Source organism: Sceloporus occidentalis, unplaced genomic scaffold (genome assembly GCF_023333645.1).
Source record: "Sceloporus occidentalis isolate IW3139 unplaced genomic scaffold, rSceOcc1.0.p SCAF_5, whole genome shotgun sequence".
NCBI classification, from domain to species: domain Eukaryota; kingdom Metazoa; phylum Chordata; class Lepidosauria; order Squamata; family Phrynosomatidae; genus Sceloporus; species Sceloporus occidentalis.
In genome coordinates, this window is record NW_028316985.1 from 143,672,086 (window position 1) to 143,697,588 (window position 25,503).

The 25,503-nt window shown below is 39.3% G+C and overlaps 1 protein-coding gene across 9 annotated transcripts in view; it reads left to right on the forward strand.

Annotated features, from left to right (window-relative positions):
• TTC29 (tetratricopeptide repeat domain 29) overlaps positions 1 to 25,503 on the forward strand; it is a 130,624-nt gene that overhangs the window by 23,611 nt on the left and 81,510 nt on the right. For all 9 annotated transcript variants that reach the window (XM_089527031.1, XM_089527029.1, XM_089527028.1 and 6 more), the window contains 2 exons: positions 528 to 751; positions 10,877 to 11,062. In XM_089527031.1, coding sequence (XP_089383157.1) covers positions 528 to 751; positions 10,877 to 11,062 — 410 coding nt within the window. The remainder of the gene's footprint in view (positions 1 to 527; positions 752 to 10,876; positions 11,063 to 25,503) is intronic.

Sequence of the window (25,503 nt, forward strand, 5' to 3'; positions counted from 1 at the left end):
AATATGCAAGGAGAATAGGTCTAACAAATACCATGTCAGGCATTTTAAACTAAGCCCTCATAACCTCCAGCAAAACTATTTAACATACACCTTGTGTTGACATGCTGTATATGCTTAGCTTTTCCCTCTGCTCACTGTTTGAAGCAAACTATGAGTTGTATTCTAGTGAACAAATACCAACAACATTTGAATTTCCCCTTTTTTTTCTTTTTCTATGTAGGTTAACTCAGTTGACCTTCCTGGATGATTTCAACTGTAGAACACTGTTATATTTATAAAGCAGCTCTGACAGAAATTGTATTAAACTGCTTCTGCAGCTTTCTTCTGTTCTTTCATGAAAGCATGATGATATTTAAAAAAAAGAAACAAGACCCTGAATGCTTGTTACTTCTTAATTAGCAATGAATGCGTGTAACCTCTTAATTAGTGTTGTATTGTGGTACAGTATTTTGTTGTTGTTGTGTATCTTGATCTCTTTTAGTGGAAGAACGTTTAAAGGATTAAAACTGGCCTTTTAAAATTTCTAGTTACCGGAATTCGTACATGAAGAACATCTGCATAGACATGCTACGACAGGGCTATCACAAGTCTTTTGCTGAGCTCTTTACTCTGATTGAGAACTGGAATGCCTTGAGGGAGGCCTCAGGCCCTGGGTCAGCCATATGGCTGGAGAAGTCTCTCGGGGAGCAGCCTGATAAGTTGGATCAGCTTCACTACTTCCTGACCAGGGCTGAGGCAGCCCAGCGATCAGGTAAATAGCAAATTTGGGGTTATAGAACAGCAATGTGTGCCTGGGGAAGATTTTGAATTGTTTCATATAGGAATCTGAAACATTTTGGAACTTAAGATATTTCACCTTTATTCAGCTGAACTGTATTGTAGAGCAAATATGGAGGTGGCTTTAAATTGTGAAGCTTATAAGTTAGACTGAGACATTCAGGTAACAAAATGAGAATGTTTAATATGTTTAGATGGCACCAGTACCCTTTTAAAACATTTATATTTGTGATAACTAACCTCTCAGTCACTACCTTTTCAAGTTTCTCTTCTATTTAGATCCTTTTAGGTATTAATTCTGTTTAATTTGTAATTAGAATGTTTCTCTTCTTATCAAATTTTCTTTACAGATAAGGTTATTTTTTCCAAGCTGTTCTATTCCATATACATTTTCCTACAAATCCAAGGTCATCCTTTCTATACGTGCTTTAAAATATGACTATTAGTATTTTGCAGTAAATAATAGATCAGTATATTCTTCCTCTAATTGCAAATGTTTTTGCAGTCCTCTATCCATTCACACATGCATACTAACTTTAGAGGAAATAATTTGTAAATGGTGAAGAGTTACAGCCATAAGCCCCCCCCCCCTAAAAAAATACACCACTGGTACTACTGGTACTTGGCTCATTCGAGGAGAAAACAGATCATGATAATGCTGCTTGGAAGAAACAAGATAGGGAACAGAAATTGTTTTAAAGGAAATAGCATGGAAAACTTATCCCTAGGGTGGAAAGTCTAGGGATGAAGGATTAAGTTCATATATTTCAAACATGATACAAGATTTTTCCAAATATTTGTATTTGAATTGGGAAGAAAGCTCCCAGAACACCAGACGGCCGGCGCCATCTTTACATATCGGACGCTGTGCGTCCGAACGTGTCGCGGTGCTAATGACGTCGCGAGTGCGCCAGCGGCGCCTTGCGACATCATTAGGGCGCCGCAGAAAGAAGCTCCATTTTGGAGCTTCTTTTTTGCTCCGTAAGGGAGCCGCGCGGTGTGGCTGCGATGGCTCCCTTATGGAGCAAGCGGCGGCGGCGGCAGACCGCCTCAAAGCGGCGGTCTATAACCCGCCCCCGTCTCCAAATGGTTAATATTTTTATGAGCAGATGTGCCATTTATTGGACTTGGATACAGAAGAAGGAGGAGTGAAAATAGGTGGAAGGAATATCAACAATCTATGCAGATGACACCATAGTACTAGCAGAAAACCTCAGACCTGGAACACCTACTAAGGAAGATCAAAGAAGAAATTGCAAATGCAGGTTTAATGTTGAACATAATGAAAACAAAAACAATGACCACCAACAACCTTCACAAGTTCTATCTAGACAGTGAAGAAATAGAAATAGTTAAAGAATTCCTATACCTGAGATCCAACATTGATAGAAATGGGAACCCAGTCAGGAAATCAGAAGAAGAATAGGGAGGGTGGTTATGAAAGAACTAGAAAAGATTCTAAAATGCAAAGATATTCAACTGAGCACAAAAGTTAGAATCATACAAGCCATTGTATTCCCTGTTACCATGTATGGATGTGAGAGCTGGACAATTAAGAAAGAAGATAGGAAGAAAATCCATTCATTTGAGATGTGGTGCTGGAGAAGAGTGCCGAGGATCCCATGGACAGCCAAAAGGACAAACAGATGGGTCCTAGAGCAGATCAAGCCAGGAACCTCCCTGGGAGCCAAGATGACCAAATTGAGGCTGTTGTACTTCGGACACACCGTGAGCAGGAAAGACTCATTGGAAAAGACAGTAAGGAGGGATGAAGGAAGAGACAAAGACCACATGCTAGATGGATGAACTCTATTAAAGAGATCACAGGTATGGGTTTGCAGGAATTGAGTAGAGCAGTGGAAGACAGAGGGTTTTGGAGATGTCTCATCCATAGGGTCGCCATGAGTCGAGATCGACTCGAGGGCAGTTAACAATAACAACAGAAGTAAATAGAATTGGAAATACTGCTATTTATCCTACTTAACTTATCTTTTAAAGGTATGGTCCATAAGAATTGCAAATTTCCAGAATTTTGGTGCTTGAGTGTAGAAAATCATACAACATGTTGAACTGAAATAGTTTTTTGTTAACTAAATTAACAAATTCATATTTTGTGTTGGTATACCTTGCAGTATCACAAAAGTCACAGTGGCTCTAATAGAATATTATTGTATATGATACTTTCTGGGAACACCGGTTTCCCATGCAGATGCATCAGTTCCTTCACATCTATTGCTTAGTTCTCATTTGATCGTCTTGTTTCTTGACCAGGCAATTGTGGTATTCCTTAATTGAATGAATGGACTGATATGGACTGATATGCATGGAGTGGCTCTTCTGTCTTTCCTAGAAGTCAGTGCCCCCAGTCTGACCATTAATACAGAAGCCTGGTGTTTACCCTCTGAAATGGGCTTTAAAAATCTCAAAATGAGATGCTTATGCTTTTTCCTTGCAGAGTAGAACATAAGGGATCAAGGGAGAGGCTTTTGGCTTCTTTCAAATCTATGGACAACCTGGCTTTCAAATAGATCAAACGATGCCATCATAAGCCGACATCCGAAGGAATAAAAATCATACACACATATAGAAGCATGGGTTTTAAATATTATATGTGCTATATTCACATTCACAAATATTATATGTGCTACATATTCTGAGTCATCAAACACTTTATTTCATCAAGCACAACAAGGTATGTACCAGTAAATAGTAATACATTTGTTAAATGGTTGTATAACGTACCTAATACATATATGGATAAGAAGAGGAAAACAAAAGAAAAAAGTGAACCATTCCTAATTGGGAGAAAGCAATACCAACAGAGTAGCTTTAACCTCTCTTTGCTACTGAATATCAAAGCAGTAGTGTTCTGTAAAATTATGCAAATAACTTAGGTAAGTACCCTACTATTCTCAAGAGATTGAAGTGACCTGAGGCTGACTACTGTTACTGTCGCAGTCTTGATTGAATGAACTTTAATGTGACCCTTAAGCGTCTATCCTTTCAGTGAATAAGAATAAGTAGCGCTCAAAGACAACCGTTCCAGCACAATTGTCTTGAACACAAACTAGCCAAATAGGCTAGACTCTAGCTGCTAGAGTCATAAGTAGAAAGCTGAATTAAGACTTAAAGCACCATTTTCGCATGTATCTTTGTATTTTTAGAATACAAACCTTTGAAGATAACTTTCAGAAAACCGAGATTTTTTTTTTCAAAATGCCCAAACAGATGTATGTTTTGTTTCATCTTAGTTCAATATTTTATGAATCATCTTAAACCACTAATATACCAGAGGTTACAATGATTTCTTTGAAAATCAAGTTGTCCAGGAACATTTCATGCAATCAACAAGGTTACCTTGCTCAGAGCTCTTTCAAATGGGGAAGGGATTTTTACAGAACTTAGGAAGTTGAAGCATTCCGAAGGCTGCTTTGACATGTTTGCTCAGTACTCCTTGCCTGACTTGATACATCTGCCTGAAAGAGTTTGAGTGATCCAGGAAATAGTTAATTTTCACATGATAGCCCTTCAGATATTTAAAGATGACTCTTAGGAGTCAAATGACTAGGGTCCAAAATGCATGGGCCAAATAAGGCGGCTTCTGGCCACTTTACATGACATCCCCCCCCCCAAGTGTCTGGAAGCTGCTCCAAGGCCATGCTGGGGGGGAGCTGGCCCCCAAAAGAGCGGATATAGTCTGTTCCTGCCGGCAGTTGGCTCAGGACTGCAGTGGCAGCTCGCTTCAGGAGCAGGCCATGCAGTTGCCATGGTCCCGACCTGATCACAGCCAGAGTGGCCTTAGGCCACTCCTTCTGGACCATGTGCTTCGACCCTAAAAGTCAAATTAGTCTTCTCTTCTCTGGCTAAGCATAGTTATCTCAACCTTTCGTTACTGGGCTTGGTTCCATTTGTCAGTAACCATTTTAAACTGTGGTAGAATTCAAAGATCTCAGCCCCATACAGACAGGCCAAAATAAAGCTGCTTCGGGTCACTTTGGAGGTATGCTGTTTAATTGATGCATGCATAAGAACAGTCCGGAAGCTGCGCCAAAGCTGCACTCTAGTCCTTAGGACTGGATTGTGGCTTTGGTGCGACTTCCGGACTCTTAAATGCATCATTTAAACAGCATACCTCCAAAGTGGCCTGAAGCAGCTTTATTTTGGCCTGTCTGTATGGGGCCCTCACTCTGTTACTCTGGTTGAGTATGCAAAGGAATCTTGTAGCACCTTTTGAGTCTCAGGTCCAAAACACACTGCAGAAGTGATACAATTTGAAACCACGTTAACTGACCTGGCTCAATGCTAGGGAAATTTGGGAACTGTAGTTTTTTGAGTCATTTAGGCTTCTCTGTCAGAGAGCTCTGGTGCCACAATAAACTACAATTCCAAAGATTCCTAGCACTGAGCCAGGGCAGTTAAAGCAGTCTCAAACTGGATTATTTCTGCAATGTGTTTTGGACCATAGTGTCAAAGGTGCTGCACGATCACTTCTTTAAACTGTGGTGCCCAGAAAAGGACACAGGACTCTAGATAAGGCCTGGCCAAAGCTGAATAGAATAGTGCTATTACTTCCCTTGATCTATATGCTATAGTTCTATTGATGCAGCCTGCAGTTGCGTTCGCTTTTATGTTGCTGTATTACATTGTAGATTCATGTTTAGCCTGTAGTATAGCAAGGAGCCAAGATACTTCCAGTGCATGTTACTATTAAGCCAAGGGTCAGACATCCTATATTTACACATGTAGTTTTTCCTGCCTAGATGTAGTTCTGTATATTTATGTGGAATAACACTGAGCCAAAGACTGAATAATTCTCTCCAGAATGTTAAGAAACCATTGGTGAGTAGTCCTGGATTTGTTCCATCAACCAACTACAAATCCAGTAACATAGTCTGGCCCACATTTCACCACCTTGCTTGCAACATTATTATGGAGGGCCTTGCCAAAAGCCATATTACAGTATAAGCAAGACACACTGCATCTCCAGCAGTCCCTTCATAAAATCATAGAGTTGGAAGAGACCACAAGGGCCATCCAGTCTTTAACCCCCTGCCATGCAGGAAATCTAAATCAAAGCATCCCCGACAGATGGCCATCCAGCCTCTGTTTAAAGACCTCCAAGAAAGGAGACTCCACCACTCTCCAAGGAAGTGTGCTCCACTGTTGAACAGCCCTTACTATATCAGATGTGTTACTTTAAGAGAGAGTGGGGTGGGATGAAATTTGTGCAATGTTAATAAGCACAGCTTTCTTTTCTACTTGGTGCTCATAGGTCACTGGTTAATTATCTATTTTATAACCTGTCTTGGTATTGGCAACAACCAGTAGTTGTCTGTGCCACATTTTTGCCTCTTATCTAACAAGGTGGTAATACAGTCAGACCTCCAAATCCACAGATTCTTTATCCATGGATTCAACTATCTACAGCTTCAAAATATTCCAAACATATATTAATTCCAAAAAGCGAACCTTGATGTTGCTACAGTCCGTCCTCGCCTTACGCGGGGGATCCGTTCTGGATCCCTCCGCGTAAGGTGAATTCCGCCTATGCTCGAGCCCCATTGGAAACAATGGGGCTCGTGCGCGGCAGCGCAGGCGCGTGCAGGGCGCAACGGGGGCGTGCGCCCATTCAATTGAATGGGACGCGCCGCCCCTTCCGCCCCGCGCGCGCGCCGCAGCTTGAGCGCGTATGCTCAAGGCCGCATATGGCGCACCCGCGTATGGCACGGGCGCACTGTATTTTATGTAAGGGAAATCATTTTACAATGCCATTGCATTTAATGGGATTTTAGCATCCACAAATGTTGGTATCCACAGGGAGGGCAGTCCTGGAACCAAACCCCAGTGGATATCAAGGACCTAATGTATATGCCCCCTCTGTGTGCAGAGGCCTCACTTTTTCACTGAAGATTCTCAAAAACCTCTGAGCCTCTGAGATTCATTTTCAAAACACTTTATTAAGTTCAATGCAGTACATTTGGTCCCAGAGACTCAAATTCATTTAAATGTTCCCAAATCACCTCTTTTGCAGCTCATTCTAATATGCCATTTATCTTTAAAAATAACCTGAATTCTGAAAGAATGTTTACCACAAAACTCCACTGATATAATCTCTGATAGAGGTGTGAGTTAAGGATATTTATGTACTTATTTATCTATTGTGGCCTGTAAATTTAGCAAAAGCATTGGCTGCTTCTTATTCTTATGGAAATCAGTGTGTCTTCTTGCTTGTACTACTTCCTATTTCTGCAGTTAGTTGGCTGGCCTGTGAACAGAAACTGTCAGTGTGAAATAGGGCTTGTAGTTCTGGAGCTTAATTTTGAACACAAGAGATCTGTTGCTCAAAACTATTTAGAATTGTTTCCTGGTCCAGAAAATTAATCTCATTTATTCAAAAAGGATTTGGGGGAGGTAGAAGTTGCAGAGCCAATGAGAATCTGCATTCATTTTAATGACACAGTAACAGTGAATGTTGTAGTGATTGTAGCAATGGGATAAAGTCACTCTTGGACAAAAATACCTCTTCTTTAACAGTCTTTCACATTTATGGGCTATAAAATGTAGCCTGACACTAAAGGGATAGGGGAGCCATTTTGTATCAAGTTCTTCTTTCCTTCCTTTTGTTGAAGTCGAATGGGACATCGTCTTCTCAGCTCCTTTTCCCATCCAGTCCAGATCTAACTCTCCTGCGAAGTGCATCCAAAATATATGCCTCATATGGAGAAAGGATGATTGCATGATTAGAGAAAGACAGGTCCACATACTGGGAGGGAGGGCAGCTTTGCTGGATTTGACATGGGTTACCAAGGAGATACTATGTAATATAAGCCTTGTTGGCTTTCATAGCTTTACAGAATCCTCTGTTTATGGACAGGAAAAGGAAAGGAAAGTTTAAGGAAAAGTAAACATAATGTAGCCTTTGGGGATCCCTGTTGAATTGTATGGAACTTGATGTAATGGTGGTGGTTGTGTTATTTCTGACCTACGGTGATCCTAAGGCAAACCTATCATAGGGTTTTCTTGGCATGTTTCTTCAGAATTTGCCATTGCCATCCTCTGAGGTCAAGAGATTATGACTTGACCTGCCCAAGGTCACTCAGTGGATTTACATAGCCAAACTGGGATTCAGACCCTGGTCTCTGAAGTCATAGTCCAGCAGTCAAACCAGTATACCATGCTGGCTAATACACTGATGTTATTAGCACCACATTATTATTATCAGTGTTCTGCCCTAAAGTCCCCCTTGAGAGAGCAAAAATGGTAGTGCAGGATCAGAGTCAGCCACAAAAGGGTGGGAGATGGAGGTGGTGCATGCCATTATCAGCTAGCAAAATACTGAATTACTTGATCTCTAGGCACACTTTGGAAATTGGTAAATTCATTGCCACAATGATTTTGTGGAAGCAAGGAATTGTACCATACAGTGAACTGTAGCATAGTGAGTGTTGGGAGCAGAAGCTGAAGTACACAGATGGGATCTGGATAGACAAATGAAGACAGGTTCATGAAGACAAATATCAGCAGTAGGTTGGTCCCTCCACTGTTGCCATTCATCTCACAATATGTCTGATCAGAGCCAATGTGGTCCTGAGGTCTAAAATATTTTCCCGTCTCTGCAGTATGACAATGGCACAAATAAAACTGCAGTTCATATTTCTCCGTTTCCCACTTTCTTAAGATTGGCTTATTTACAGGAGTTGAAAATCTGATGAGTGGCCTCCAGCTGTTTATTTATTTGATTTATATCCTGCTTTTCTCCTGGAAGAGACTCAAAGCAGTTTACAATATAACAACAAAGAATATCTAAAACAATATGGAGTATAAAAGTTAAAATGAATTAAACCATACATTCAATTAAACTACTGATTTTAAAACATTAAAAAATCAAAACAAAACACTTAAAAGACAGATTACGCACTAGAAACATCACACAGAATTGCAATCACTTTACCTTGGGCAGCCAAGACTGTTTAACAGGGTCCTTTTCCTGCTGGCAAAAAGGCAGCAGAGAGGCAGCAGATCAGACCTTCCTTGGGGTCTAGGAATAACCACAGAGCAGCTTCTGTCCCATATCCTTACCAGTTAAAGTCTGGAGCTGAGCTGCATAAGGCTTTATAGGACAAAACCAGTGCTTTGAATTCTCTGTGAAAATGGATCAGCAGTCCCTGAAGCTATGTCAAATTTGATGATGAGTTCAAGAGCATGAACCTGAGATTTCAGGGGGAGTGTGTCCCCATCTAACACTGGCTGAATCCCTGTTCCCTGGTCTGCCTTTTAACTGACCAGCAGCACCTCTATCATGTCTGGATTAAGCTTCAATTTGTTTGCCCTCCTCCAGTTCATTACTGACAATAGGTACGGTCTGTTTTTCCACCCTCATAGGCTTTGCTTTCTTGAAATTTTATTGTCCAATTTCTACATTAGTTAAGCATTGTGTCACCTTTAGAAGCTGGCTAATTTTGTGGTGAAGTGCAGCTTGATAACTGGTTGTCAATCAATAGACAGTGCCAGAAGAGCATTGATTTTTAATGTAACCGTACTAAGCTTGAAGTTAACTCACAGAAAATACTTCATTTCTGTATGTTTCTCAGTAAAAGTTATGCTTGTTTTACAGTAGTTGACTCTGACTGATCACTACAAACTGTAAAGAAGAATATATATGCTATCTAAAATAATGAAGCTGGTCTATGGAGAGACTTGAGACCCTAGCTCTTAAGGATAGCATTAAAGGGTAAAAGCAGGACAAGTGTTAGTGACAGAGGACCTTCTGAGCTTGGAAGTAAAAAGCAACATAGGTCTTTAACCTGTCACAAGCATCTTTCAAGAAATTGCTTGTTGTTCCATGTCAAATATCCTCGAACCTCTGTCCAATAATGCATAATATGTACATTGTGTACATAATAGAACATGTTTGTATTTTTCATTAAAAATCAACAGAACTCAGAAGAAAGCTCCATACAGAAAGACTTCTGTATCATCATGTGGGGTGGGCAGGAGGATGAAGGTATAGTATGTAAGTGTAGCTGATTATTAAGGGAATTAAAAAAAAAAAAGAATCCAGGGAAAGAGGGAGAAAAAAACTCTTTCTTACCCCTTTTACCTCAAAATTATCATGGACCATAGAGAGAGTCACTTCTGCATTGTCAAGTTTCAGGTCAAACTGTTGAGCCTTTTAAATTTCTAATTCCAGTGGCAGAATATGAATAATCTGATCCAGCTTTAACATATTGAGGGAGAGAGAGAGAGGCAGGCTAGCTCCAACTGCCTGCCTGGAAGAAGACAAGCCCTCCCTTCATCCTCCATCTTGAGGGAGAGAGAGGCAGGCTAGCTCCACCAAGCCTGCCTGGAAGAAGACAAGCCCTCCCTCCGGTCCATCTGCCTTGGTCCAGGCCTCAGAGGGAGAGAAGAATGCTGGACCTGATTCCCTCCCTCCCTCACCATTCCCTTCTCCTTTTGTGTCATGTCTTTTAGATTGTAAGCCTGCGGGCAGGGAACTGTCTGTTATCCCCTCTGTTGTAAACCGCTCGGATTCCCAGTGATTGGGCGGTATATAAATAAATCCTATTATTATTATTATTATTATTATTTGTTGTGGCAGTATAATATGTGCAGTTAACTGGTGCTGTGTAGTAACATTGACAAAACTGATATTCATTAGTTTTGTTTCACATAGTGCTCTACCTCCTTGGAACAAATGGAAAAATTATGAGTTAAGGACTATGGCACTATGCTATACCAGTAAATCCCTACTCACCTTTTTGTTTCTCCCACTAAATGAGAGGAAAAGGTGTTGCAGTTTGTGGACTGCAGAAAAGGCAGAAATCCCCACTATTATGATAGTGACTGGTTGTTAGAAATGATTATGCAAATACATCAAGAGAATAGGGCATTATTAGCATATTGAATGAGGTTGTGTGTAACAGTAAATGGAGATGTTGTGTAGATAGTTACATAAGCATGTGTGCTTGTGTATGTGTGTGTGTGCATAATTATATTGTAATATAGAGATAGCACAGAAAAGCATGTTTTTGACTTGTGTTCATTGAAGTAAAGTATATTTGCTTATACCTAACATATAATTATTTTCTTTTCACTGAAGAACATTATGAAGAGATGTATGCTAACCAACTCAGTTTGGCCCATTGCTTCAATAAGCCTGAAGACAAATGGTTAAGGAATTACTTCTATGAACAGTGTTACAAAACTGCTCAGCTGATTAAAATTGATGGTGGCAAGAAAGAAGCAGAAGCTCATTCAAATATGGGTCTTCTTTATGAGGAGCAAGGTAGGTTACTTTCAGGTGGCTTACATATTAGTAATAATACATTTCTGTATGTTTGTCAGCTTTACTGGGTTAAAAATCAGGCCAGGTTATCACATTAAAGGCTATAATCCACTGCTAACATAGTCACCATTTTCTTTGCCTTGTCTTTTTATCCTTTTTGACATGTATGTGTTTTCTTAGCCCCACCTGTGTCTGGTTACCTCCCCTCCTCCTGACACATCACACAGCCATGATTTGCCATAGTTCCCTCCTAATCCATCCAGTTTTTATGATGAGCAAAAACAGTTATGCCTGCTGGAATTTTGTACATTCTTTGCCATTTTGTTATTGATGTTGTTGTTGTTTTTGCTTCATCCTTTACACTTCTTGTTACATGCCTTAAGTTCTACCCTTGACCTATCTACTGGTCATATCAAAGTCCATAATTTTGGGCTCCAAAACTTGCTCTTGACTTATATATGAAGTTGACTTCTAGTCAAGTATATACCCATTTCTCTTGTATCACCCAGAATTTACATTTCAGTTCATTTCAGTTCGGTTCTCTTCTTTTATATCAGTAGAAGTTACTTGTTGAGGTAAAATAGTCCCAATTCATCAGCAAGCTCTTTCATTTCTGCTTCTAATACTGTATATCATGCTTATGGGGTAATTAAAAAGGTTGAACAATCTCTGCTATAAGGCTTGAGTGCAAGCCTCCTCATTGTCCCCTGTACTCTTCCCGCATCTGAACGGCACAAAAGGTATGCTGGAATGCCCAGAGCAGGATCCGGACTTATGTGAGGTTCACCATTGAGCTTCCCATAGCAGGGAAGCGATTTTCGCTGGTTATAATACAGTCTCTAAGTGGCAACTGTCATATTAAGTGCTCCCCCCACCCCTCCACAGGGCTGCTTTGAAGGGCTGCTTTATGAAGCAATCTTCAACCTGGATGTGGGGACTATTTTTAGCAGTTAGACATTTCTGTCTCCCCATACTCAACATTCTTTCAGGAGACTCAGAGTTTGTCATTGTACTGAAGGCAGTGGGTGAACCATATTATAAATTCTATTTGTAACATTAGCTTTTTTTTTTTTTAAAAAATCTACTTTCCAAACCCATCTGTGCAATAATACAGGTTAACAATACTGCTATCAATCCCTATTTTGTGGTCAAAGAAAATATACTTTGCGGCTTTAAGATTAGGGATTTGATTAGGGAATAGAATATTTTGGCTAGGATATTTCCTGCAATTTGAATTTATCCAGTTATATTTTGGCAGCTCAGTACAAGATACGAGAAATGTATACTCCTCAGTTAATTCCTGTTAGAATTTAGGTCAGTACCCTTGCCAAAGGTATATGGTAACAGTTTCTACAATCACTGGTGTCCTTTTTTGGTCATGTGGGAACAGGGAAGAAGAGCCATAAAATCTAAACAAAATTTCAACTCCAATTTGCAACTGAAAAAGTAACTTCCATTGAGATCCAGGCTGTTTCTGTCCTGTGTGAGGATATCTGCCCCTTTCTTAAGCAGAGAACATTGGATTTCTCAAGAAGCCTCTGTACTGTTACATCTGGAAAAACTTTTCAGTGCAGTATAGATAAAACTTGCCAAATGTAGTCACAGTGAAAAAGTTTTACCTTTGCTGCAGTCATAAACAAATTAAGTTGTAGTCCCTCTTTAGGATTCCCCTGTTGTGGCTAAATATGTTATCACAAGCCTTGATTTCAGTAAGGCTTTTGACAGGGTTCCCCATGACATTCTTGCAAACAAGCTAGTGAAATGAGGGCTGGACAATGTAACTGTTACATGAATTTGTAATTGTTTGACTGGCCAAACCCAAAGGGTGCTCAACAATGGCTCTTTTTCATCCTGGAGAGAAGTGACCAGTGGGGTCCCACAGGGCTCTGTCCTGGGCCCAGTGCTATTCAACATCTTTATCAATGACTTGGATAACAGAATTGGGGGCATACTTATCAAATTTACAGATGACACCAAATTAGGAGGAGTAGCTAATACCCCAGAGGACAGGATCAAACTTCAAAATGACCTTAATAGATTAGAAAGCAGGGCCAGAGCTAACAAAATGAAATTCAACACAGAGAAATGTAAGGTACTGCACTTAGGGCAGAAAAATGAAATGAACAGATATAGGATGGGGGACACCTTGCTGAATGAGACTATGTGTGAAAGGGATCTGGGAGTCCAAGTAGACCATAAATTGTACATGAGTTAACAGTGCAATGCGGCGGCTAACAAAGCCAATGCGATTTTAGGCTGCATCAATAGATGTATAGTGTCTAGATCAAGGGAAGTAATAGTGCTGCTCCTTTTTGTTCTGGGAAAAAGGTGTCTTTGCCGCCATGATGGTGGTTTCCCCCCGTTTCAGCAGCATGTGGCGTCTAAATGCCATGCCGCCAAAATGCCTCAATGCCACCGCCATGTGGTTGCTTAGTGCAGCTTCACAGTGTGTTCCTGGCGTGAGGCATGCATTGTGCATATACCACACCCCCAAGCCACTGGGAAGCTGGCTCTTTTTCCTGGTCTGTACTGGCAATCAGAGTCAGTATTGTATTGTGTTGATAAGCTTTTGAAAATATTGCATGTCTTTCATTTTTTTTCTCCCCTCTCTGTTATGACTAGAGAATTTTGGTCTATGATCAGACTTTGCTGGATTTTTAGGATTCAGTTTGCCTTTCAGACATTAAAAGTGAAGTTGCTTTAAGAAAGTAATATACACATTAATATGTTCAAAGGGTCTTGCTGAATGTGACTCATTATCCTTAGCAACCCACTGCCTATTTAATGGAACACAAGACCAAAATAAATAAAAATCAGTATTTAAGTGCATTGAAAACTAGGGCATTGGAACAAAAACATTGCATAATCTACTGGAAAAAAAATCAAATGAGCTTTGAAGAATGCTGCATAGGTCACTAGACACTTGCCAAAAACTGACTGTGCTATTCGGCCTGATCTATTTGCCATATGTGCAAGATTTTTTTTTAATTAGCATTTTATTATTGCAGAAGTGTGAAGCACAGTTAACGAAAGTAGAAAAATAATAATTTACTCCAAGGGAGTAATTTGTGGCTGGAGAATCCACAGGATTCCTTCATTATAAAGGATTTAACAACAAAGTCTTATCTGCTGGAAAGGATTAAAGGAATGTGGATTATTGTATTCAGTATAGGTTACTGTTTTTATTGTCTGGTCAATATGGTATATAACACAATGAGATCAGTTTATTTCAGCAAAGAGTACTTTCCAGAGTAAGTAATGCCATTATTTAAAATAAAAACTCTGGATAGAAAGTGAATTTTATAGGTATACAGAGTCCCTGTTTTAAAAATTAGCTTTTATTTTTCATTCCTTAAATGTAACAAGAATAGCTAGTTTTTAATTATTTTTAAGAGTTTGAATGCAACAATCTTTTTGGCCTTTAATATAAAACATGTTATCCTCTCCACCTCATTTGGGTCTGGTGCAAACTGTTTGGGCGACATCTGACCAGTTCACAACCAAACCCACCATATACCCTTTACACATTTTTTTAAAATCACCTTTTGCTGTGGTTCTTCTGAAGCCCTCCAGAGCAACTGCAGGTGGCTATATACAATGTATCCTGCTGTGCTTCTCGTTGCTGCAGTGAGCCGCTTCCTTTTGAGGTCAGAACGAGATGCCCAGACATGTGATGAATGCTGAGCATCTCATTTTCTGCCTCAGAGGGAGCAAACTGCAAGTGGTGGGCAGCACAGCGGGATGCACACATGAATAACCTCTTGCTGTTGCTCCAGAGTGCCAAGTAATGGGGAGATGTCAGGGCAGCTCTAGGCCCAGAATACTCCAGGCCATTCTCTGAGTATTCTGGCCTATGCAGACACCACCCTAGTGAAAATAGACCTAGTTCCTGTTCATGGACCATCTATTCTGTGACTCGGAACATCCCTAAACTGAGTGGAATAAACTTCCATTATTGTAGTTGTTATCTTCATTCAGTACATTTTCTGTGCCAGATATCAGTTGGGAATCTAAAATATATTGATGATAGCACAGCTCTCATTTTCAAATAATCTCAGCCAGTGATCTTCCTGAGTTGTTAAAAAATCTTAGGGGTATAGTTAGAATCTTGTGACTTACAACAGTAGTGGTATTTGGTATCCAGAAACCTAGGGTCCAGGGAGGGCACCCACAAATTGTAGCAGTGGGGAAATTAATGTAATAATAATAATAATAATATATTTATTTCTAGCCCGCCTTTCTAATGATCAAGGCGGATTACATACACATGCCAGTACAGCATACTGCCAGTGCAGCATACTGGCATGTATGCTCAATGGGGAGCAGTGAGAAGGCCAGAGTAACTCTAGCTCAGACTTTGGTTCCGAACTCAAAGAACTCCAGCGGCAGGCTACAAATTAGTTAAGTTTATTTCTAAAAAGGGGAATCAATTCACACACAAAACACTCACACACATACACACGGATTAAGATACAAAAGATGGTAGTGGATAGTGATTTTTAGGGTAGGGCAGTACATTACCAATTACAAAGGTGATGCGCCAGTCTGGAGAAGGCTATGTGTTGAATGTAGCTCAGCCCTCTCCCTTGGCTGCAGTACTAAGAAATCTGAATCTGACATAGTTTCTGCCTGATTCCAAACTGGACCAAAAGTGGGAATGCCCAAATGAGGATATTTATGGGACAAATTCTGTCTTGAGGTAGTTAGAGTGGATTTTCCAGGGATCCCAGAAACAATGGGATTCCCAGCTGGTTGATGGTTTTAACTTCAGTGTTACATAAGGAATATTTTTGGTGGATGGCAGTAACAGTGATCTAATCAAGCTGTGATAAAATCAGGATACTCTCAGGGAGTTTGGAACAGTATGAAGCATTGTGAAAGACAGTGGAGGCTAGCAGGGAGACTGACTTACTGCTTTAGGCTGAAATACAGTCATCCCTCCATATTTGCGGCTTTGATATTTGCGGATTTGATTATTCACGGATTTCATTAATATGGTTTCTCTAGGAATCTCTAGGTCCTCCAGTGCAACTCTGTGGTCAACTTTAACTAAAAGTTGCACTGAAAGACCATTTGTAGCTACTCCAGTGCCATTCTATGGTCAGTGTATGTTGGACATTGACCACAGACCTGCACTGGAGGATCTAGAGACATCTAGAGAGGTGTCCTCTCAGGTAAAAACAGTGTTTTTGTTATTTGCGGTTTTTCCATATTCACGGGGGTCTTGTTCCCCTAACCCAATGAATATGGAGGGACAACTGTACTTCTTTTGTGTGGTAGGCGGCTGGGAAGAAGCAATACTTACACCCATTAAGATTCATGGGTCCTTTCCACATGCGCTTAGGTCTTATATGACCACTCATGAGAGGTTCACTTAAAGATCATCATGACCTTTCCACAATCATTTCGTTGGCCTCTGTATAATTGTTATTATAACAAAATATAACAAAATATTTGTATCTCAAAATAAAGTGTATATAGGGTGTGCTAATTAACTACTAATCTGATTTTTTTATCCTCTAGAATAGTGCTGCTCAAAGTGGTGATCCTTTGGCCAATGCTGGTCTATGGGCTAGGTAGTACAATGCCTTCACATATGAAGTCATTCACCTCTTGACTAACCCACATGGGTCAGTTCTCTTCTGGCAGTTTAGGAGGAGGCATGGATCAAAACCACATCTATTAGATTTTGCCCCTCTAGAATATCTGTCAACATCCTCAAGATGTATAAACAGAAAAAAATATCCCTAAGAGCTGGACAAGCAAATGGCAGAGGTCCATCTGTAAACCAGTACTAATTATGTTATCTAAGGCTTGGTACAGACTGGCGCTATGCGACGGCCTGGGTCCGAAATTAACGCCCGGGGGAGCGGAGTGTCCACACGCTCCCGAACCCTACTGCGCTGTCCAGTTGCCATCTTGGCGCATAGGTGTCCAAACGGCGTGTGCACCAATGACATGCCTCGAGCGCTGCATCCAAACAGCGCGTGCATGAGGGGCAATCATCATGGTGCACGAGTGTGGCAATGGTGCCCATTCTGCAGTGCAAAAAGAAGCCCCTATTTGGGGCTTCTTTTTCTGCTGCACACAGACCGTGCTGTGTAGTTGCCACAGCCTGCTTCCAGGGCAGAAATGTGCAAGATCATGTGGGCAATCATGAATTTTACTACTGCAACAAAACACACATTTCATAGAAAGACAACCTGATGAGGTTAGTGAACACACACATTTCTTTGAACCTCAGTATTCTGCTCTGCTCTGCTCTGTTCCAACAGAACACCTATTTCATTAAAAAGAAAGCCACAAGTCATCTGTAAATAAATTTGTCTAAAATTAATTTACTGAGATCAGCATATTACCCTCACTCAAATTGTTTTCTCCAAATAGTATAAATATGTAGAAATTCTCTCACTCACTCTCCCCCTGTCTCCCCCACCCACACACATACACACCATTCATTAATTCATCATGCCAACTTATAACCCCAGTCTCCACTCCTAGATCACTACCCACACTTCTTCCAAATCCCTGAAGAGTGTGTGTGTGTGTGTGTGCGCGCGCGCGCACGCGCGCATGCATGCCTTCAGTTAACCTGATTTATGGCAATCTTATTATTTCATGGGGTTTTCCTAGTCAAGCAATACTCAGAGGTGGTTTTTCCAGTTCCTTCCTCTGACGTATAGCCTACAGCACCTGATTTTTGTTGGCAGTCTCCCATTCAGGTACTAATCAGTGCTGACCCTACTTAGCTTCCAAGATCATATGGGATTTTATGCCTTTATTATCCCAAGAAATTAAACACCAAAGATTAGAAATAAAACTTTACTTGGCAGACTTGGGCAGTGGATGTCCAGGGCCACTGTATTGCTGACCTCAGATTTCAAGTCTTCCACAAAGACATTTGTTATCTCTGTCATTTCACCAAACTTATCTCCTCAAGTGAACTAGGGAGCTAACTTGGCTCTGTTGAGCAGGATCAGAAACATGGCAGTATCTCTTGCAGCAAATGCTCTGAGCAGTCTGCTGGGGGAAGGTATATCCGATTCTAAAGAAGTCACTCAGTGTTTTGTTTTCATCACAGTGGGTAGCAGGATTGTAGCTATTGCACAGAAAGTTATCTTAATATGCTGTAGAGATGTATTTGTGAACTAGGTAATGTACTTCAGAATTCAAATTGGCATTTTGAAAAGTTATTGAGTATAACCTGTGCTGTCACTAGGGTTGGTGTCATCCCTGTGGTAACTCATGCTGTCACTTCCTAGCCTGCCTGCCTGCCTGGAACATGCTCAAGCCACCCCGCTCCTCGAGCCAGCCTCTGCCATGGTGGGAATGTGGTGTTGCTGCTGGCCTGGCAGCCTGTTCTGGATCTGGCATGGTTGCTGAGCAAGTGGGGGGGGGGAGGGTGAAACCCTTTCCTACTCACCCAGCAATGCCAGATCCAGAGGGGCTCCTGGGTGGCAGCAACATCCCATACCCCACCAACAGCTGCTAATGGGGGGGGATGCACTGCAGCTGCAACTTGGCAACTTCTTCTGGGTCTGGCATGGCTGCTGAGTGAAACAGAAATGGAGGCGACACCCTATCTCAGTTGCCTAGTAGACACACCAGACCCAGAAGGGGGCTTCCAGGCAGCAGTAGCACTCCACACCTACCATCAGCCACAGTGAATGGGCAGCAGAGGTGCCTGGCTGGTGGAGGGGAAGCCCTGGGGACTTGGGATGGATAAGAGTGACCATCCCATTGGTTATTCACATACACACACACAGCAAGGTGGCATCCAGTGTGGTCTGCACCCTTCTAATGACACTTCTGGCATAACCAAGGTAGAACATGAAGTTTCCTGGAAGTTAAAGACATGCTAAACTAGACAACAAACAACCTCAAGAATTCCCTCGTTTTTGATATAATCAAGTTCCTAAATCTTATTTGAAGCCAATTTTAGAATGTAATTTCCCTGTTGAGAGTTGTTACCGAGTACATTACTCTTCCATTGGACAGTGACGGTTTCATTTTGCCCATTGCCTTAAAACATATAACCATCTTAATTAGTCGGTGAAGTTTGATTTGAGAGGTCAATATGAGAGTTCCACAGTATGTTAATTGTCACTGACATTGTTGCATTTCCATGCCATTCCATGACCAGAGGGAAGTTCCCATAAATCCAAAATGACAAGTCTGAAGAGCCAAGTGATTGAAAGCCTTATTAGATAGTGTGGTCCATCTGTATGACCACAGGATTTTCCTTCTCATACAAAATATGTAATCTTATTACACTAAAGTCAGTATATTGCTTTAGATATTTAACTGGCAGTTATTGGCTTGAATTGATTCCCACTAATTATTTTTATCTCCAGTTTGAATGAATCATATTTTGAAATCTCAAATTTGACATGACAAATTATGAATTTGACATGACAAAAAGCTATAAGCAATTATCATCATACTAAAATACATATGTGGGTGTAAGAGCTGAAATTTAATGAGAACTGAACACATGGAAAGGATTTGTTATGAAACATTTGTTTGCTGCTCTAAATAACCACACCCTCTAACTGTCTTTGCGTAATTCAGCTCCTTCCTTCCCGACATATGCTCTGTTAATGAAGAGTCTTCTGAATCACAGGTATAGCTCAATACCGATAGCTTGTTTTCATGGAGGACTCATTATTGGTTAAAATTACATTAGATGCTCTGTAGCATGTACATGCCATCATGTGCAATATATTATCAATTAAAATATTTCATTAATCATAAATAAAGGTTTATTTATTATTGTTATGATTTTATTTGTTATCATGTGCAATATATTATCAATTAAAATATTTCATTAATCATAAATAAAGGTTTATTTATTATTGTTATGATTTTATTTGTTATACTGAAATTACTAGTCGTATACTGAGAAAAAATATAGGCTGTGATCCACTGCAGGGCATATATCATTTGTGCTTTTGTTTGCCAGGTTTCCTCTTCTGAAGATATGTCCAATGAACCTTCAACCTCTCTTTGAATTGTACTACATTCAAAAACCAATTTGGTTGTTTGGCACAATCACAGTTTAAAGGAAAAACTGTCTGAGTGTTTCCTTTTGAACTGCTCTCATCTTAAATCCCCAAACCTCTTTCTTAAAGTTAAAGAAGTTTTTTAAAGCAGTTTGGGAGTCCATGAGAACAGCTCCTGAAAAGAAAACTGCTTTAAAATTTCCACTTGCCTATTTGGATCATAATTAGACCCCCATCCCTTAAGTCTAATATATCTTTAAACAAGGCTGCAAATGAAATTTATTAAAACTTCAAATGAATTATTTCATTGCATTTTTAAAATTCATTTTCTCACTCTTCTCTTTTAAGTCTGTTACTGACACCGCTGCTTGTATTTCACCTGACTATTTTCACGGTATTTTAATTATTTACTGTTTAATGAGTAGTACAGAGTTGAAGCTTCATTCAAAGCTACCTTCACGAAGAAAAGGGTGAGGTTTTTTTTCCCCTTCAAAGCTTGACATGGCCTTCGAACACTATTAGCTATAGAATAAAAACTTTTGTAATGGTAAAGTTACTCCAAGTATTTAGCAGGAAAAGGTATTGATGGAAGAGATGCCCTTTTTAGTGACACTAAGAATAATGTTGATGAAATAGTTGTCTACATAATATTTTTATTGTGAATTGCCTATGCTGCTAGAAATATAATTGTAATATTATAAAAAAAATCTAAACTAAGATGTAGTCCAGCTAAAAATGAAATCCCAATTTCAATGGGTCAGTTAAGCTTTAAATCTGTCTCAAATTCATTCAGGTAGGTTTAAAATTGCTTACTTTGGCTGCATCTTGTCCCTAAATTATTGTATATTACCATGGCTGAATTAGAAAGTATTTCTGAATTACAGCAGTAATTAATATAGCACCATAAAAAGTTCATCTGATGGCTAGACCTTATCGCCTTTGAAATTATGATAGATCACCAGAAGAGGGAGACTCTGCCCTACTGTCTGCTCTATTTTAATGTCGCCAATGGAGTTGGCAACTACTTCCCACAGGTGCCAGGTGATACAAAGGGCCAATAGCATTTCACCTGGTTGTATAAAATGTCAGATTCTCTGGCCCAGCAGTCTGATCAGCATCCTGATCAATAAAAAAAAGGATGGGATATCACCATAACGCTTACTGACTAATACTGACTTGACTACTTGCTTATTGTCTTTTTTTAAATCTCACAACCCTATATAATTCAAAGGCATTTGCTTGATGCTAGAACATATATATATACATATATCAGGATTTTTACATTGTTGTTTAATAAAATTCCAAGGGCAACTTAAAAAGTTTCAAAATACAACATGGAAAATTGTGAACTCCATAAGACCAAGAAAACCAAATAGAATAAAACAATAAAAAGGTCTTTGCCTTAAAATAATGAGAATGGTACCAAAAGAGACTTTGGTACTGTTTTTATCTTGTAAGCTGCTCTGAGTCCCAGTTCTGGGGAAAGGGCGGAATAATAATAATAATAATAATAATAATAATACCACCTTTTCTTGCAACATAATTCCCCTTTTAAGGTATTCCTGTAAAAAATTACTTGTCTTGAGTACATAATGGTGAACAGTCTCCCTACAAAATATTGTGGTGTGCTTCTGTTTTGTGAGCTTAGCCAGCATGCTCTATGGATACTCTTGACTTTTTATTGACAAAGGTTACTGATCTGAAGACCAGTTTAATGGCATACCTGAATAAAAAGTTATTTGCCTACTGGGTTGCAATTTCTATATTGTGTTTTCTAAATTTCCATCCATTTTAAATATCTTTCTTAGGTGGGAGCTTTCTGTGACACTTAATTGTCATTAAATTAATGTAGAAACATAAATAGAATATAAATATCTCAAGCACTTAAATTAAATGAATTCATATCAGAATTCATATCAGAATGGCTGCATTCTCTTTTGGTTACTCTAAACATGTCTTCGAAATAGAGTTGATGCCAGTATTCTACAATATAATAATTGATTCTTGGTTTTAGTTTCTTTATAGTTTTCAGTATAAGGTGAACCATATAAAATAAAATAAAATAACAACATATTAAATGTGTTTTCTGTCACAGTGCTGCTGAACAAATGTACCTTATTGGTTGCCAAGAGTATTTTTATACCATTGATTTTGAGCTGGCTTATTTTTATTGTAAGTGTAAAGTCCACCAGAAAATAAAATAATTAGTTGCTTCAAGTATTACTGAGACAAGAAGCTAAAACAGGGCACTCAGTTCTGCAGATCATATCATTTTAAATTACTTGAATAATAGTTGAAGCAGTCTAATCAACAGCACAGCTAATTAATGTCAGTTTGTTACATAAAGATCTGGGAGAGAGAGATATGTTTACTTATTTAATATATCATTTCCCCTTTTTATTTTTCAGCCTTGTAAACTTCAAATTTGTGTACTGTTTTCTTAAGTGGAGTAACTCTTCTTTTGCCTCCCCCCCCCCTTCAAGTAATCAATGTGCTGCTGAATGAGTTCATTTTAATGCATTCAATCATGCCTCTAATGTTTGTAGCTTACGGGCGCAAGCATCAGTAATGCAGGAATGTTATATGGCTTTAGTTTGGGCCATTTCATAAAATATTCATGGAATCAAAAATGTGCATCAAAATAGCGTCTAGGAGAATTACATTTATGTGCCTGCTTTTATGGCAGCTTCACATTTAAACCCATTTGTGTTAATATCTAGTCAGTCTTTCTGCTCAAAAATAGTGTGGAATGATACAGGTCTTTTAAATCACTTTTTCATTCATATTTGGCTAAGATAATTTTTACTTAATAAAATGATACATGTTTGTAGGTGTTTTATAGGAGAATAAGTATAAAGAAAAAAAGTATTTAAAAGAGAGAGAGAGATCATCCATTTCCTGTTATATTATGCAGATTATTTTATACCTCTAACTACATTCCCTCTTTCCAAAATGAGGAAGAGTATATAGGACTTCTTTAGGTATGGTAATGCCTGTATGCCCAATTCTTATAAAAAATATAAACTTTGTTTTAAAAATAATGGATGTATTTTGTACTCCTGTTCCTAGTTTATGTGACAAATGAATGATTTATTATATTTAATTCATTTGAATACATGAGTGATATTGTGGGTTAATATAATTGTTTGGAATGGGCTATGCACACACTCACGCCCATTAAAGTAAGCTTGGAAATATAAAACAGTATTTCAGCTGTTTGAAAAAATAACTATCATATTTGATGTTGTATCCTGCGGTCCCATTTCATTGTTAAAATATAGCAATGCTTTCATTTTGTTACTGACTTAAGATTCTGTGGAAAGTGCTGCTTTTTGGATTTCAGAATAGTAGTGAAGAAGTACAGTTTTGCATAGTGTTGCTCCAGGACATTACATCAGTGTGGGTTTGTTAAAGATATTTAAAAGGTGTTCTGTAGATATTTATTTTCATATGCTTGATCATGCTCAACGCTGTATTCTTCCATGACCAGAATTGTTGGGCAAATCTTACATCTGATGAGGGAACATACCATCCACCCATTCATTTTTTTTCTTCAATAGTTGACTATTTAACCTTTTAAATGTTACATTTCTAAGAAGTGAGTAAATGTTAAAGCATTCCTGTTAGTATTCCAGGGCAGAGGTGAACAACATCTAATGTCTGCTGGAGTGCAAGTGTTGCATATTCACTCATACACATGCACATACACAGTGTCCCACCTCCCCAGCACATACATGTGAGATTTAAACCTCCCTATCTACTATGCTTACTGAGATCTAGGGATTGCTGAAGGGGAGGGGAAACGAAAGCCTCTTTTATCTTCTAGTTGTTTCCACAGAGATCACTGGTCTGCTACAGCTACCAGCAGTGGAAAAACACTGATGTCAAAAGCCTGCAAATAGCATTGCTATAGGTGTTGTTTATTTACCCTGTGTAGTACCTCCAACTTCAGAGGATCTTGAGACCACAAGTAGTTTCAGAGTCACAGATCTGTACACTTCTGATGTAGGTATATGCCATACGGTTTCCTAGGCTGGTTTATTATATTTGTAATACTTGTTTGATCAACATTACTGTTTAAATATACCTGCAATTGCTTTAGATATTTGCACTTACGACATTTTAATGCACTTACAACATTTGAAATTGCAGTTACAACATTTGAAATTTTCATTAGAGAAGCAGTTCAAATAGTTCAAATAATTCTAATGTCTAAAATGTTAGCCAGTGGTGGTGGTGATGGTGTGCTCCTTTAAGAATGAACACTGTGTTTCCCCTTAACTCCTTATATTAAGGGTGGGAAATTTGGGTAGTTCTGGAAACTAGGGGGTCAAGCAGACCAGTAGCTTAGAGCAACCTCTGGCCACTTCAGCTCCAGTCGCTCTCCATTCAGCATGGGACCACAGCAACCAGATGCCAGAAACCACAATGGACCACCAGAGCACTTTTTTTGCACTCCTTTTATGGCTGGCTTTGGGCTGCCTTAAGCGGCCACGGCACAACTTCGGCCCAATTTGGGGCCATGCATCATCTGAACACCATGCCCCTGGATCGGCCCAAAGGTGGTGCTTTTGGCCCGTCTATTTCAAGACCAGTTCTCCTCTCTCTGCTATGGGTTACAACCAGCATCTTCACCACTGTGCCACTGAAATTTGATAGCAAAACTAGAAAAATAAAATAAAACAGAATATGCATGTTTTAAAGAGAATTTCGTATTTGTCTTTGAGGTTTAGCAGCAAACCACAAATCATTCTTTTAAACAAGCAGAAAAATTTGTGTTTTAATTACTTTTAGCCGTTTGCCATTAACAGTGTATCGGAGGAGATTGTTACCACAAAAACAGGATTAGAGTGTATGTGTTGCCCACTCTTGCTCTAAATATATGAGGAAAGATGTAGTTGGGTTTGTAAATATTTTTTTCCCTTGTCTTGCACAAAATAGTACACTGGAGATTAAATTTAATAAGATGCCACTCCCTTGAACTATCTTATTTCTGGTTCTTGTTTTCATGGGCCATTAGCAGCAGTACCTGAGCTCCCATTTGGACGAGTAATTGTAATATGTCATGAACTAGGTTTGCTGACCTGAAATAACTTACGTGTTTATGGATACACTTTTTTATGCTTTTATGACAATTCCCCTAAAAAGGATAAGCATGTAATAGGTGAACCAGATGGTGGTTGTCCATACATGTCTAGTCTGAATTCAAGATGCTTATGATGACATTATGAGGATTGTAGGAAAATTTGGCCTGGGCTCTTGAAATGAAGCAGAAAATAGGTCCATTGAGTTTTGTGAGACCAACAATTTCTTCATTGCAAACTTATTCTTCAAGCAACCCAAGAAGCAACAGTATACATGGATGTCACTTGATGGCCAATATAGAAATCAAATAGACTACATAATTGGAAGCTGATGATGGAAAAACTCCATTCTTTC